A 15285-nucleotide genomic window follows, 5' to 3' on the forward strand; every position below is an offset into this window, starting at 1 on the left:
TCCCCACCTTTGTCCGCTGATTTCATAATGATAGAAGGATTGTCTCTAAGACTTTGGTCTGAGCAGATATTCAGCTAGTGCTGCTGAATGTCTCACTTTGAATATAAGCCCCATAATCTTCAATTTTTTGATGCCAAGACTCAAGTTTAAGTTATCTTCCAATTTAGCAAATGTAGTGCTTGTGAAATATATCATTTCACAGCCCAAAGACATATCTTACATAACTGGGGGGGGGGGGGCTCCATTTAGGCGCCCCGAGGTCATGCAGTAGGAGCCTATTTATAATGGAACCAAGATGCTTAGATTATGATATAGAACACTAGCATTACCCGGTATCAGTGCACCCAACGTCTAAGTGTCCACACTTACGTCAGCCACAGAGCTGCTGAAAGCGCAAGTACCTAAATATGGCAGTTACACGTTATTTATAGTATCTGCCTATTTACAGAGTGATGAATTTGCAGGTATCTGCAGGTATCTGCCTACATCTCCTCCATTCTCCATCCACGTGGATGCTTCCCCCTTACAAATGCATACGATGCAAGATAGGCACATAATTACAGAATAACTCTTAGGTGGAATATTGGCATTCATATGCACAAATGTGGGTGTATACTAGTATTCTAAACATTTATGCATGCAACACATGCATAAACATTAGCATCTAGTTTATAGAATTGCCCTTTTAATGACAAAATAGGTAGAGCACACACAGCAGTAGCACAAAATTTCTTCATATCCACACAAACATATCTACTGCTCTGACAAAGAAAAATTACACAAGGGCAGGTTCAGTGCAAGCTTCTTTTATGCATACACTGCATCACTACAGTAAGATACAGCACAGGAAGTAGTACAAGTTTCCCTTACATGCACGCTGTGCCCCATCATAGAAAAAATACAAGGACATGAGTACTGCAAACTTCCTTCACACTTACTGGCCCAGCACAGAAGAACTATAGCACACTGGGACACTGATGTAGCATGAAGGTTCAAATAAAGTGAAGTGAAATCACTGGAACTCTCCAGTTCCCCATGGGAAGCCATTCCAAAGACAACCATCATCCAGAGGTTGTGCTTACTCAAGAAATACTTCATTGCTGCTGAATAAGCATAACAAGGGTTGCTGCAGGGGAAGCAGTGAAAAGGGCTGGAGGGAAGGTGAGACAGAAGAGGTGAGAGTGAAGAGGGGTGGTTTCCCTTAGTCCAGGTTCTTTTAAGGCAGGTTACTTTAAAGCAGCCTGGGGAAGAAGTTCATTTGGGGAAGGAGAAAAACTGAATGGGTTAATTCACTACAGGGGAAGAGGGTTGATTGAATGGGAGGAGAAAATGGAGTGACTAACAGTCTATAATGGATGAGATGAAAAGAGAGTTAGCGAAAATTGGTAAGAGAGAAGAAATGGAGCACCAAGGAAGGGAAAGGAGAAGGGGTGGACAGAAATGAATGGGGAATTTGTGGGGACAGAAAGAGTGAATGAGGGTTCATGGGAAGTGAAAAGAGTGAACAAGAGTTTGTGGGAGGAAGGAGAGTGACTGGAGGTCTAGAGAGGAGACTGGAGACAAAATGAGTGGAGGATATTAAAGGTAGTTCATAACCTGAGTGAACTTATTGAATTGTGTCCCCTACCATCAACAGTTATGAGTCACCTATACCATGTAGTCATCTGCAATCAGCATTGGGTATTGCAGTCTCTCCTGGCTAAGCAGGTACAAAAAAAAAAAAGCATTATCGGAGATAGGATATTAATTCTGCCATAGTCCACCAGAGGGCCTTCAAGCTTCAAGAAGGATCCGCCTTACTCCCACTTTTTCAAAACCATGGGAAAAGGCATGGCTGGCAAAATTTGAGGTGCCTCCATTCTTCCTTTCACCAGTGAGTCTGATGTGGCTACTTGCAGGGTACATGGTCTCCTTCTCTCAACAACACCACCTTTCTCACCTAAATCCAGGGACAGCCAAGGTCAGAATCATGAAGTCGTTATCAGAGGCTCCAGCTACAGTGTAAATATAGTCTCCAGCCACCTCCCAGCCTAAAACACAATTACAGACAAAAATAACCTTTTTGTTCACACACAGCAAGATGTTGGTGCAGTTCATGCAAAACTTTCATATTTTCTCTAAACTGGAAGTCAATTCTCCTAACTATACACTAGGGAATTACTATTGTTCCTTACTAGATCATGTTACCAAGACTTGCATAAAACTTGGATATAGCACTTTTCTTAATTATTTCTGGCAGAACATAAGACATCAATATCACATTCAATATATAACCTTTTCTTACAAAATAATTGTGACTTTTGTTCTTTTCTTATTGATAATATGACTATGAAGCAAAAGGCAAAATTACAGTTGTGTCCATTAATGTACAGGTCAAAGAAGTTTCATTTGTTTAACAGAAAGGAAAGTTCCTTTTATCAAAAAAACATTAAAACTGAGGCCCTAGCTTTCTGCAATTCAACAAAGGAAGAAAAGACTTTAGAATTTGATTACCACTACTGCATTTTGATATTAATCTCTCCTCACATAGTTTTGTTTTTTACACAGCTATCTGGGTGAAAAGGAGATGCTTTAGAATAGTGCTCTTCTGTGCAAGGCCTAAGGGCCAGTGACAGCCCCCAGTGACCCTAAATATGGCCCCCTTACTCTTCAACCATGTATACGCTTCTCTGCTAGCATTACATCCTTAACAGTTATGCTTTCTACCTTCACCATGCTGCTCTTTGTAAGTTTACATAAGACATAAGTAATGCCACACTGGGAAAAGACCAAGGGTCCATCGAGCCCAGCATCCTGTCCACGACAGCGGCCAATCCAGGCCAAGGGCACCTGGCAAGCTTCCCAAACGTACAAACATTCTATACATGTTATTCCTGGAATTCTGGATTTTTCCCAAGTGCATTTAGCAGGGGCGTAGCTACGGGTGGGCCTGGGTGGGCCCAGGCCCAGCCAGTTTTGCCTCAGGCCCGCCCCACCCAGAAGCAGAGTCCGTCAGCTCCCGGACCCCAAACAGTTTGCCACCGCCGATCGCGATTTGGACTCCACCCCTCTCTTCCTCCCTCCCTTGGCGCTGCAGTAATGTACCTGGGATCCCGGCAGCATTAGCGTTGTATCCACGCTGCCTTCGCTCTGCCCCGGAAGCCTTAAAGCTTCCGGGGCAGTGCGAAGGCAGTGGATACATCGCTAGTGCTGCCGGGATCCCAGGTACCTTACTGCAGCGCCGAGGGAGGGAGGGAGGGAGGAAGAGAGGGGTAGAGTCGGAATCGCGCGATTCTGGACCTCGCAGGCGGGCGCCTTCGCACTGCCCCGGAAGCCTTCTCTTAAAGAGAGGGCTTCCGGGGCAGTGCGAAGGCAGCGTGGATACATAGCTAATGCTGCCGGCCCGGGATCCCAGGTAGAAGCGCCGGAGGGAGGAAGAGAGGGGTAGACTTTCACAGAATCGGCGATCCTGGACCTCGCGGGCGGGCGGGGCATAACTTAATCTGGGAGAAGTGGGGTACAGCAGAGGGAGTGGTGGTGAGCAGAGTGAGGGAAGGAGCAGGAGATGGATGGGACTGGGAGGGGTGGTGAGCAGAGGGAAGGATGGGACTGGGAGGGTGGATAGGACTGGGAGGGTGGATAGGACTGGGAGAAATGGGGCAGAGCAGAGGGAAGGAGCAGGAGAGATGGATGGGAGGGCAGGGCCCAGGGAGAGAGGAGAAATTGCTGGACATGGAGGGAAGGGTAGGGGAGAGAGAATTGCTGGGTATGGATGAATGGAGGGAAGGGCAGGGGAGAGAGGAGAATTGCTGGGTATGGATGAATGGAGGGGGGCAGGGGAGAGAAGAGAATTGCTGGGTATGGATGGATGGAGGGGGCAGGGGAGAGAAGAGAATTGCTGGGTATGGATGGATGGAGGGGACAGGGGAGAGAAGAGAATTGCTGGGTATGGATGGATGGAGGGGACGGGAGAGAAGAGAATTGCTGGGTATGGATGGAGGGGAGAGGAGAGTTGCTGGACATGGGTGGATTGAGCGGAGGGAAGAGGAGAGAGGAAGGTTGCTGGACATGGGTGGATGGAGGGGAGGGCAGGGGAGAGGAGGGTTGCTGGACATGAATGGAGGGAAGGGCAGGAGAGAGGAGGGTTGCTGGACATGGATGGAGGAGAGGGAAGGGAGAGAGAAGAAATGCTGGACATGGATGGAGGGGATGGAAGAGTGAGGAAGGAGATGAGATGAGGGAAAAGGAAGAGAGGAGAAAAACTGCACATGGATGAAGAAAATAGGCAGAAGCTGGATCCACTGGACAGTCAAGTCTGCGGAGGACCCAGCTTTTACTTACGGATGTAGGGCAAGAAATGAAGAAGAAAGACGGAAAGTAAAGAAATAAATGGAAAGGAAGCCCTGGAAACAGAGTTAAGAGGACAGATAGCAGCAGAATCGGATACTGGGCCAGCATGATCAGAAAAACAAAGTCACCAGACAACAAAGGTAGAAAAGATAATTTTATTTTCATTATAGTGTTTGGAATATGTCCACTTTGAGAATCAGGTGCTCAACATTAAAAGTTTATATTTATTTACTTATTTATGGCATTTTATCCCACATTAAACATGAAGTAGATTGGAACCTGGGATCATTTAAAGTTTTTTTTTTTCCTGGAGAGAGTAATGCATTGCCTCCCCTCCCCCAGGCTCTCTCCCCGGCTATAGCCAGCTCTGCAATTTTGAAGGGAGGTGGACGGGGGGGGGGGGGGGGGCGCAGAGGTGGACCGGGGAGAGAGCCTGTTAAACATTTACCAGCACACCACTGTCTAGTGCCCACCCATCCAACCTGTTGGCCCACCCAAAAATTGACTTCTGGCTACGCCACTGGCATTTAGTAGCGGTTTATGGACTTTGAACTGCATACGTCCCAAACTCCCGACACTTTTGTTAATAGACTGAAAGAGCTGTGAAGGAATCAAGGTACCATACAGTTCAAACTCACTGAAGAGTTATGTCATCCTGGAAGACAATAGAATAACAAGCCTCTGCAGAGAATATAGGAGGATTACAAAAACTGGTACGAGGACCAATTTGAAAGGGCTGAGAGTAGAAACAGAATGGTGAAGGCTGATGGTGAGAATGGTGGGGAGGCCTCAGATTGGTTGAAGCTCAGATGGAGAAATGTGTAGTGGAAATTGCTGTTGAGAACATATGGGTGGCAACAGGTTGGGAGACACGGACAGAGAATGAGTCGGGGGGGGGGGGGGGGGTATGGACTTAGGGAGTGTGGGGAGTAGATTTTGTTTTATTTACATGAGGCACTCTAAATGTGTGTAAGTAGCCAGGCTGACCATATCATCAGAAGGGGAAATAACCAGGCCAGCTGTGTCATTGGAGGAGGAATTCCCCTCCATTCAATGCCCAGTGTGCTGTTCACCATGCTCAGTACTGATCTTGACGCTCACGTTGAAGGTTTTTTTTTTCTTTTGCCAAAGGGACACCTGTTTAAAAATAGTGAAGATTACTGTTTTAGAATCATTTTCCCAAACTTTTTTTTCCAGCAAGGACCCTTCTAGTCACCATTAAAAAAAAAAAGTCACCTTTCAGGTCAGGTATTTTAGACTATTAGATGCCAGAGGCTGAAAGGGGCTTTTAGTAGCTATGTTTACCTGTTGGTGTTCCCTGGCCTAGCAGAAGGCATAATGGTATGATTCAAATGAAGAGGGTGCTGTATGTGTACAGGGTTGGAGACAGAGAAGGTGTTGGGTGTGTAGGGTGAAGTGAGTGAGATGATGTTGGATGGGTAGGATGAAGTGAGAGAGAAGATGCTGGATGGGTAGGCAGCAGCAAAAAAAGGGATGTTGGGCACTGCAGAAATGGGACAAAGAAATTAAAGTGATGATGATTTGCTGGGCAGGGGTGAAAGGGAGAGATGAGGATGCTCAGCAGGAGAAGAGGAGAGGGCAGATGCAAAGTGGAATGAAAGGGGAATGCTATACCAGAGCCGTCATCAGTAGGTAGGTTTGTAATGGTGTGGGGTAGAAGGCAAGAATGAAGATTCACCTAGGGGCCTAATACTCTTCCACTGGTCATTCCTTTCTGGACAGGAATATACGATATAAGGTCTCAAGCGTCAACTGTGGTTGGGGAGAGGAATAGTAGGGTCAGATGAGAGGATAAGAGATTCAGAGAGGGGAAGTAACAGAAGAGATGAGCTGAGGAGTGAAAAGCAGAGAGAAAGGAAGATGGAACTGTGGGAGATAAAGTGATAGGAAGGTGGAGAAATGAAAATATAAAGGTGGACTAGAGGAAGGATTAAAATGAGTAAGAAGGGGAGCTAGAAGAGTCAGACTTCCGAGAGAAGAAAATGGTCAGAGCATGAGAAGTAAGGAAGAAAATTGGAAAGGAAGAGGTGGCTGGAGGACCAGAGGTTTGAAGACTAGTTTTGAGGGGTCCATTTATCAAAAACAATGCACACCTCTGATTTAGATGAAAATATTATAAATATATATTTTATATAACAGACATAGCACATTTGGGCTAAAAAATTCCATTCTATCGTTAGTTTGTCATAAAAAACTAAGTGCCTGTCATATTTAATTTCTGTAGCATCTCCAGTCCTTCCAGATTGTAAAGGGATTATAACCCACTTTCCATTGGTTCCACTGGAGGATCAAAGGTAGAATCAAAAACTATGAACCAGTTACTTGGAGGGGCTTTTTCGATAGAACGTCTAAATCAGAATTTGGACGTTTTACAAAAACGTCCAAATTCCGAACAGGAAAGAAGGTCATTTTCAAAAAAGATAGACGTCTATCTTTTTTGTTCAAAAATACTATGGACATCTTGTGATTTGGATGGGGGGGGGGGGGGAGGGGGGTTGGCCCTTTTTTGAACAAAAAAATGTCCAAATGCAGAATATTCAAAGCACAGGAGTGGCTTAATGGTTAGTGCAGTGGGCTTTGATCCTGGCAACATGGGTTCAATTCCCACTGCTGCTCCTTGTGACTTTGGGCAACCCAAATGCACATAGGGTATTTTTGGATATGACATCTAAGTCTGAATTTGGATGTTTTTTGTAAAATGTCCAAAATCAGAACAGGAAAGGTCATTTTCTACAAAAAAACGTCTATCTTTTACTTTTGAAAATGCTGTTTGGAAAAACATTTTGTGATTTGGACATTTTATTGTTTGGTCCATTTTCAAACAAAAAAATGTCCAAATGCAAAACGTACAAAATACACAAGAAAATCTACAATAGAGTGAAACCATTCACATGTTCTAAGTGTGGTAAAAGCTTTGGTCAGAAGGTAAACCTCACAATGCACCAGAGAATACACACAGAAGTGAAACCATTTACATGTCCTGAGTGTGGTAAAAGCTTTAGCTGGAAAGAAAGCCTTACACAGCATCAGAGAATCCACACAGGGATGAAACCATTTACATGCACTGAGGAAGTAAAAGCTTCAGTTGTATTGGGACAGGTAATTAGGGAATGTACACTCTTGCTATGAAGTATGGAAAAATAGCACTCTGGTATTTAGATATATATAATGAGACCTCCTTTTTATCTATAGATCTGAATTCAAAGCCCAAATCAACTGATAAACAATAGATACACGGCTCAGATGTTATTAAAAAAAAAATAGAAAGCTTGGCATCAGGTAGAATAGTGGAAAAGTGACATCCCAGGAAAGCAATAGGGCATCCTTAGGGGCACTGCAATGGACTTTATAAAATGCCCCCAGGTACACATCTCACCATTGCTCCCTTACCTTGTCTTCTGAGCCCCCCAAAAACCCACTACCACCAACTGTACACCACTACCATAGCCCTTACAGGTAAAGGGAGCACCAATATGTGGGTACAGTGGGTTTCTGGTGGGTTTTGGAGGACTCACAGTTTCCTCCACAAGTGTAAAAGGTAGGGGGGAGGTAGAAGCCTGGGTCCACCTGTCTGCAGTGCACTGCACCACTACTAGACTACTCCAGGGACCTGCATGCTATTCTAATGGACCTGAGTATAACATCAGAGTCTGGCAAGTAATATTTTTAATCACATTTTTTTGGGGTGGGAGGGGGTTAGTGGCCACTGGGGGAGTAAGAGCATCTTTTTGTGTGGAGTGGAGGAGTAGCCTAGTGGTTAGTGCAGTGGACTTTGATCCTGGGGCAGTGGGTTCAATTCCCACTACAGCTGTTCGTTATAACAGGTCTAACTCAAAACATCTAAGTTTTAGTCCTGGACATTTTTGTTTTGTTCTATTATGGCTGAAAGACATCTAAAGAACGCCCAAGTCCCGCCTTGAACACGCCACTGGCACGCCCCCTTGAGATTTAGATGTCCTTCTGACGGACTTCAGAGAAAAATGTCTACAATGAGGTTTTGAAAATACTACTACTACTTATCAATACCGATTTGGACGTTTTTGTGAGATAAACGTCCAAATGCAGACTTATGTCACTTTTGGACGTTTTTCTCTTTTGAAAATGAGCCCCATAGTAACATAATAGATGAAGGCAGATGAAGACATGCATGGTCCATCCATTCTGCCCAATAAGATACAGCTCATAGCATATGATGCACTATAACATAGAGATTCTTGATCTGTCCTTGTCATCTTCAGTAATGAGCACATGCCATCATTTTGGCATGATGGGAGTAGTGATGCTGGTGGGGGTCAAGGAGGAGAGACATTAACAAACTCCCCCTTCTCAGGCAAACTGTGGCAGCAATAGGATTTCCAGTCCTCCTACTACAGTGAATTTATCTAAGCCTGGCTTGCGGGGTACAGGGAATGGAGCAAGGTGTGTGTGTGTACTGTTACAAAGATCTGGGTCGATATTGAGCCTGTGGTAGTCAGCGTCTTTTTATACCCAAATATTCAGCACTAGACCTTATCCAGATTCTGACACTGAATATCCAGGTATGGCTAGCTGCCAGGACTTATCTGGGTATCATCTGATATTCAGACCAGTACCTGGGTAGCTGCTCAGATAACTGCCTTTTGCTGTCCTGACTTTATCCAGGCCTTTACCCAGTTAGTGGACTGAATATTGCAGCTAACTGGGTAAATCTGGGCATCACCCTGACTCCACCCACAGGTCGCCCCAGCACTAACTGGATTGTGCCACAGAGATCTAGGCGATATGCAGTGACACTGCTCAATTAAGCGGCAGAGCTGGACAGTGGGTACCTGGGTAAATCCCATTTGAATATTGGGCCCATCATACTTATATGGGAGATTACACCTGAGCATTTCCAAATCATGCTTCCTTATTTACATACCAGCTATTTGCTTGTACTCAAAATTGATGCCACTGAGGATAGTAGTTTTCATGTTTGTCGGTAGTGTGTTCCACCATTTGTATTCAAAGCCTAGCGCTGGCTCTGTCCCAACAGTGCAGTTGCTACAAGCTGTGGAATAAGGACAGGGAACCATTAAATGACTGGTCTCATGATAATACATACAACAAAAAATGGAAAATAAGGTGGTACTTTTTATTGGCCTAACTTGATACATCTTTTGACCAGGGGTGAAGCTGGGTGGGGCCACAGGGGCATGGGCCCCACAGATTTAGTCCTGGCCCCTGGTTTTGCTGGCGGGGGTCCCCAACCCCCATCAGCTGAAGCCTTCTTAAGAACCGGTCTCCGGCGCGTTCGCTGATCTGTGCTGCTGTCTTCTTGAGTTCTAACGTCCTGCACATTCCTTTAAGTGAAACTGAGGAGGAAGAAAGCACAGATCAGCGAATGCGGCGTGCCAGCACGCTCCTTTAAGTGAAACTGAGCATGCTCAGTTTCACTTAAAGGAACATGTAGGATGTCAGGACTCAAGAAGACAGCAGCACAGATCAGCGAACGCACTGGAGACCAGCGCTGAAGAAGGCTTCGGCTGGCAGGGGTTAAGGACCCCCGCCAGCAAAGGTACCTTGCAGTGGCGAGAGGGTCAGAAGTGGTGGGGGGAGAAGCAGTGGCTGGGGGAGGCGTGCTAAAATGTGCCCCCCCACGGGCTCTGCACTCCCCTCCCGCCAAGGTCTGGCTATGCCCCTGCCTTTGACTAACTCTTAGAGGCCAGAGGCTCATTTTCAAAGCACTTAGACTTACAAAGTTCCATAAGTTACTATGTAGCTTTGTAAGTCTAAGTGTTTTGAAAATACATCTCAAAATCTCCTCTCTCCTGACTATTCTGCCTTCAGCAGATATCACACCACCAAACACACATCCGCCCACCATGTTCTCACTCACACCACAGTGTTATGTATCTGAGCTCATACGCACACACCATTTTCCCTCTCTCAGCTGACACCAGATCTCCATATCCACACACACCCCAGGATTCTATATATGGTGCCCAAATTTATATGTGCAAATTCATTGGCTAACAAACTGTTAACCATCAATAATTGGTTGCTAACAACCAATTATGGAGGTTAATTGGCACCCAATAGATTTTGCACATAAATCTGGCTGCAAGCTATTCTGTAAGCCAGTGTGTCTAACTCCCATAGTGTGTATCTGAAAAGGGGACACGGCCATAGGCATGTCAGGGGTATTCAAAATTTGGACTTGTAGTTATAGAATACTGGCTCAAGAGCATCCAACTTGGGCTCCAGCATTTACATCTGGTTTTAGCAGGTGTAAGTCTGGTGCTTAAAATTTGGGCTCAGGAATCAGAACTACACACGATTCTATAATGGACATGCAATTTATAGAATTGTGCTTACCACCAAATTTTTAGGGTGCCCATTTCTGAGCTCAGTTTATAGAATCCAGTATGGCACTTGGAGCTTGGCTTGCTCAGCTAAGGACTAAGAACTGCTATTGTGTATCTCATCAGAAGAAATAAGTCCTGCCACAGAAGTATTTACGTGCCATAATTCAGGACCCAGATGGTATTTTTCTTTGCTAACATTTCCCACCTCTCTCAGACACTTCAGGAGTTACACTAGTTCCGAGGTGCCATTATCCCAAAGCTGTATCAGCTTCTGCTGTGGCTCCAGTTAGTGATTAGCACTAACCGTACTTACTGGATCCATTGGAATATGATCCATATGGGCAGGGTTCACAGGTACTGGCATTGGACTGGGAGAATCCTGGGTTGCAAGGTGGGCACTGATTTTTGGTTCCAGAAGTAGGCAGCTGTACTGCACCTTCAGCATCTTCACTGCAAGTTTTTGGTTCAATCCACTTGAACATTAATTGAGTCTAAAACATGACAGAATGTGCATGTGTGAGTTCACTGCATGTTGGCAGAGGAACACCGAGAAAGATGCCTTCTATTGTTCAGAGCGTGCAGAAACATACAGAGTCACCAGGTTCACCAATCCCACTGAATATACCAGGACAATGAAAGGGGCTGAGAACTGCTGGAAAGGGATGTGCTCTACATTAATAAGCTTCATCAACATAGCTGCCAATGAACTCCAAGTCAGGAGTGAGCTTAACCCAGTCCTGGTATTTAACCTCTCTCCTCTAAGCACGTGTTCTGACGAAAAGGAGGAATTCCAGAAAGCTTAAAGACAGACAGTAAAAAATCAAGGATCAGCACCCGATGCCTTATATGACTTGGAGTTCACAATACCAAGGGCCCTTTTAGTAAGACGTGTAGGTGCCTACGCGCATCCAATGTGTGTCAATTTGGAACTACCGCCTGGCTACCGTGAGCCCCCAGGCGGTAATTACATTTTTTATACACGTCCGATATGCGCAGCAGAAAATATATTTTTATTTTCTACCGCATGGTGCTAACCGGGCAGCAATTGGCACTGTATGCACACTGACGATTACCGCCCAGTTAATGCATGAGACCTTACTGCTAAGTCAATGGGTAAGGTCTCAGGCCCCAAATGGACGCGCTAATTTTTATTTTGCTGCATGTCCATTTTCAGGCAAAAAAGGGCCTTTTTTGCAGGTGCGAACCTGCGCACGTCCAATACACGTGTCTACACCAGTGCAGGCCATTTTTCAGCATACCTTAGTAAAAGGACCCCCCAGTGCTTTCCTCATATGTTTTTCTAACATTTAAGTTTTTAAAATTGATCCTCCTTTACTTGTAGCCAGCACCTTAACCTATACGTGTATTCCCAGAGAAGGACGGGAAATATATGTCGATTTTTGATGGACCTACATGTGGATACCTGCCTTTCTAAAATGGCCAAATTCTGCAAGTGGTCACTTTCACATGCACTGTATTTTTGGGGATAACATAAGTAATGCCACACTGGGAAAAGACCAAGGGTCCATCGAGCCCAGCATCCTGTCCAGCAGCCAATCCAGGCCAAGGGCACCTGGCAAGCTTCCCAAACGTACAAACATTCTATACATGTTATTCCTGGAATTGTGGATTTTTCCCAAGTCCATTTAGTAGTGGTTTATGGACTTGCCCTTTAGGAAACCGTCTAACCCCTTTTTAAACTCTGCCAAGCGAACCGCCTTCACCACGTTCTCCGGCAACAAATTCCAGAGTTTAATTATGCGTTGGGTGAAGAAATATTTTCTCCGATTTGTTTTAAATTTACTACACTGTAGTTTCATTGCATGCCCCCTAGTCCTAGTATTTTTGGAAAGCATGGACAGATGCTTCACATCCACCTGTTCCACTCCACTCATTATTTTATATGCCTCTATCATGTCTCCCCTCAGCCGTCTCTTCTCCAAGCTGAAAAGCCCTAGCCTCCTTAGTCTTTCTTCATAGGGAAGTCGTCCCATCCCCGCTATCATTTTAGTCGCCCTTCGCTGCACCTTTTCCAATTCTACTATATCTTTCTTGAGATGCGGCAACCAGAATTGAACACAATACTCAAGGTGCGGTCGCACCATGGAGCGATACAACGGCATTATAACATCCTCACACCTGTTTTCCATATCTTTCCTAATAATACCCAACATTCTATTCGCTTTCCTAGCCCAGCAGCACACTGAGCAGAAGGTTTCAGTGTATTATCGACGACAACATCCAGATCCCTTTCTTGGTCCATAACTCCTAACGTGGAACCTTGCATGACGTAGCTATAATTTGGGTTCTTTTTTCCCACATGCATCACCTTGCACTTGCTCACATTAAATGTCATCTGCCATTTAGCCGCCCAGTCTCCCAGTCTCGTAAGGTCCTTCTGTAATTTTTCACAATCCTGTCGCGAGTTAACGACTTTGAATAACTTTGTGTCATCAGCAAATTTAATTACCTCGCTAGTTACTCCCATCTCTAAATCATTTATAAACATATTAAAAAGCAGCGGTCCTAGCACAGACCCCTGAGGAACCCCACTAGCTACCCTTCTCTATTGTGAATACTGCCCATTTAACCCCACTCTCTTGTTTCCTATCCTTCAACCAGTTTTTAATCCACAATAGGACATTTCCTCCTATCCCATGACCCTCCAATTTCCTCTGTAGCCTTTCATGAGGTACCTTGTCAAACGCCTTTTGAAAATCCAGATACACAATATCAACCGGCTCCCCTTTCTAAATGTACCTCTATATGTATACAGCCTTTTCTGCTGCCCTAAACTAAATTGCATAGCTATACAAATAGCAGCTGAATGTCACTAACTATCCATAGAGCTGGGCAGAACTCCCATGTTCTGCCGTTGCACCATCCCTGCACAACCTGAATAATGCTAGGCTGCTCTGTAAGAATTTTCAGCGGCACTAAAAATTCTTAGATGGGGGTTTATATGTTTAGCACTCACCATTAATTACATAAACCCTTTTGAATATTGACCTGACAGTTTCATCAGTGATAACTTTGTGATTTTAACCTATGTTTTCATTCTCAAGTCTGAAGCTCAGTAAAGGGCACATATCTTTAAAATGAACACTCCTCTGAGATAACATTACATGAATGTCAAGGGCAGTACAAAATTCCAAACTTGCCTTATTTACATCCAACAATGAAAGTATGAAAAGGGGAGAATGGATATTTTCCTGTTATAGTTTCAGGATCTGGAGTGGCATCATAGAAATGTTCCATTTATACCCATGCAGCATATTCCTGAGGTCTACAAACTCCTGAGTGGTGTACAACGGGTAAAAGTGAATCGATTTTTAACTAAGACTAGGGGACACTCAATGAAGTTACATGGAAATACTTTTAAACAAATAGGAGGAAATATTTTTTTCACTCAATGAATAGTTAAACTCTGGAACTCATTGCCAAAGGATGTGCTAACAGCAGTTAGCATATCAGGGTTTAAAAAAAGGTCTGGACAAGTTCCTGGAGAAAAAGACCACAGTCTGCTATTGAGATAGACAGAGGAAGCCACTGCTCAACCTGGGATCAGTAGCATGGAATGTTGCTACTATTTGGGTTTCTGCCAGGTACTTGTAACCTGGATTAGCCACTGCTGGAACCAGGATTCTGGGCTAGATGGATCATTGGTCTGACCCAGTATGGCTATTCTTATGTTCTATGAGTTTACTTCCTTGGTGTTCTGCAGTAATGATCTCTTGTCTCATAACATCTTTTTACCTGAAAAATGTTTGTTTCTTGTTCCATTATTTATACCTTTGAGGCGTTTCACCGTCTATCATATTCCCTTTGTCACACTTCTCCTCTAGGTCCTTCAGTCTTATCTCATAGGGATTTTTATTAACAATCACACAGCATATTGTTTAATAATCTTTGTGGTTATATCACAAATAGTAATAAACTGGTTGTTATCCCTTGGATTCTATAAAAGGTTTCCCCAAAGTTGGGTGCTGGAATTTGCACACAGATCTGAGATCCGTCCACAACTTAATGAGGACATGGGTAGCAAGTAGCCACGTCATTGGTGCTAACTGGTGCCTAAGTGAAGTTGCGCACAGATCTCCCCTGCGCACTGTTCTATAACTTGGGGTCTAACTATTCCTAAGCACAACCCAAAAGGGGGCATGGCCATTGCAGTGGCATAGGTGGGTCATGGCATTTCCAAAAGTTAGGCGCCAAGTTACAGGATTGTACCAATCCACACCTAACTTTAGGTGCAAACTTATCTCTATCATGTATAAGTCTGGAACTCAAAGTTAGGAGCGAAATGTAAGCTATGCCAGTATTCTGTAAAGGTTGAGCACTCTTTACAGAATAGAGGCTCAGTGTGGATATTTTCAGCACCTAACTTTTGGAGCTTTATATAGTATCTCCCCTGTATTACTATGATGTTATATGTTGCAAGGCTAAATGGGCCCAATATTCAAAGCAATTTAAATGGTCAGGAGAGGCTCCTAGCCATTTAAATGGCTTTCCTGAGGCTATCAAGGAATATTCAGCAGCACTTAGTACTGTTGAATATCCCTGTTAATTGGCCATCCCCAATTTGGTTAGATTAGGGATGGGACAGGGC

General features: G+C 44.4%; 1 protein-coding gene across 2 annotated transcripts in view; it reads right to left on the reverse strand.

Moving 5' to 3' along the window:
- Window positions 1–15285, reverse strand: part of LOC115482272 (UPF0577 protein KIAA1324-like) — an 88354-nt gene that overhangs the window by 37739 nt on the left and 35330 nt on the right. For both annotated transcript variants that reach the window (XM_030221937.1, XM_030221936.1), the window contains exons 8-10: window positions 10990–11167; window positions 9251–9379; window positions 1940–2030 (exon numbers count right to left, since the gene is read on the reverse strand). In XM_030221937.1, the coding sequence (XP_030077797.1) occupies window positions 1940–2030; window positions 9251–9379; window positions 10990–11167 (398 nt within the window). The remainder of the gene's footprint in view (window positions 1–1939; window positions 2031–9250; window positions 9380–10989; window positions 11168–15285) is intronic.

The sequence above is a fragment of the Microcaecilia unicolor genome, chromosome 12 (genome assembly GCF_901765095.1).
Source record: "Microcaecilia unicolor chromosome 12, aMicUni1.1, whole genome shotgun sequence".
Taxonomy (NCBI): Eukaryota; Metazoa; Chordata; class Amphibia; order Gymnophiona; family Siphonopidae; genus Microcaecilia; species Microcaecilia unicolor.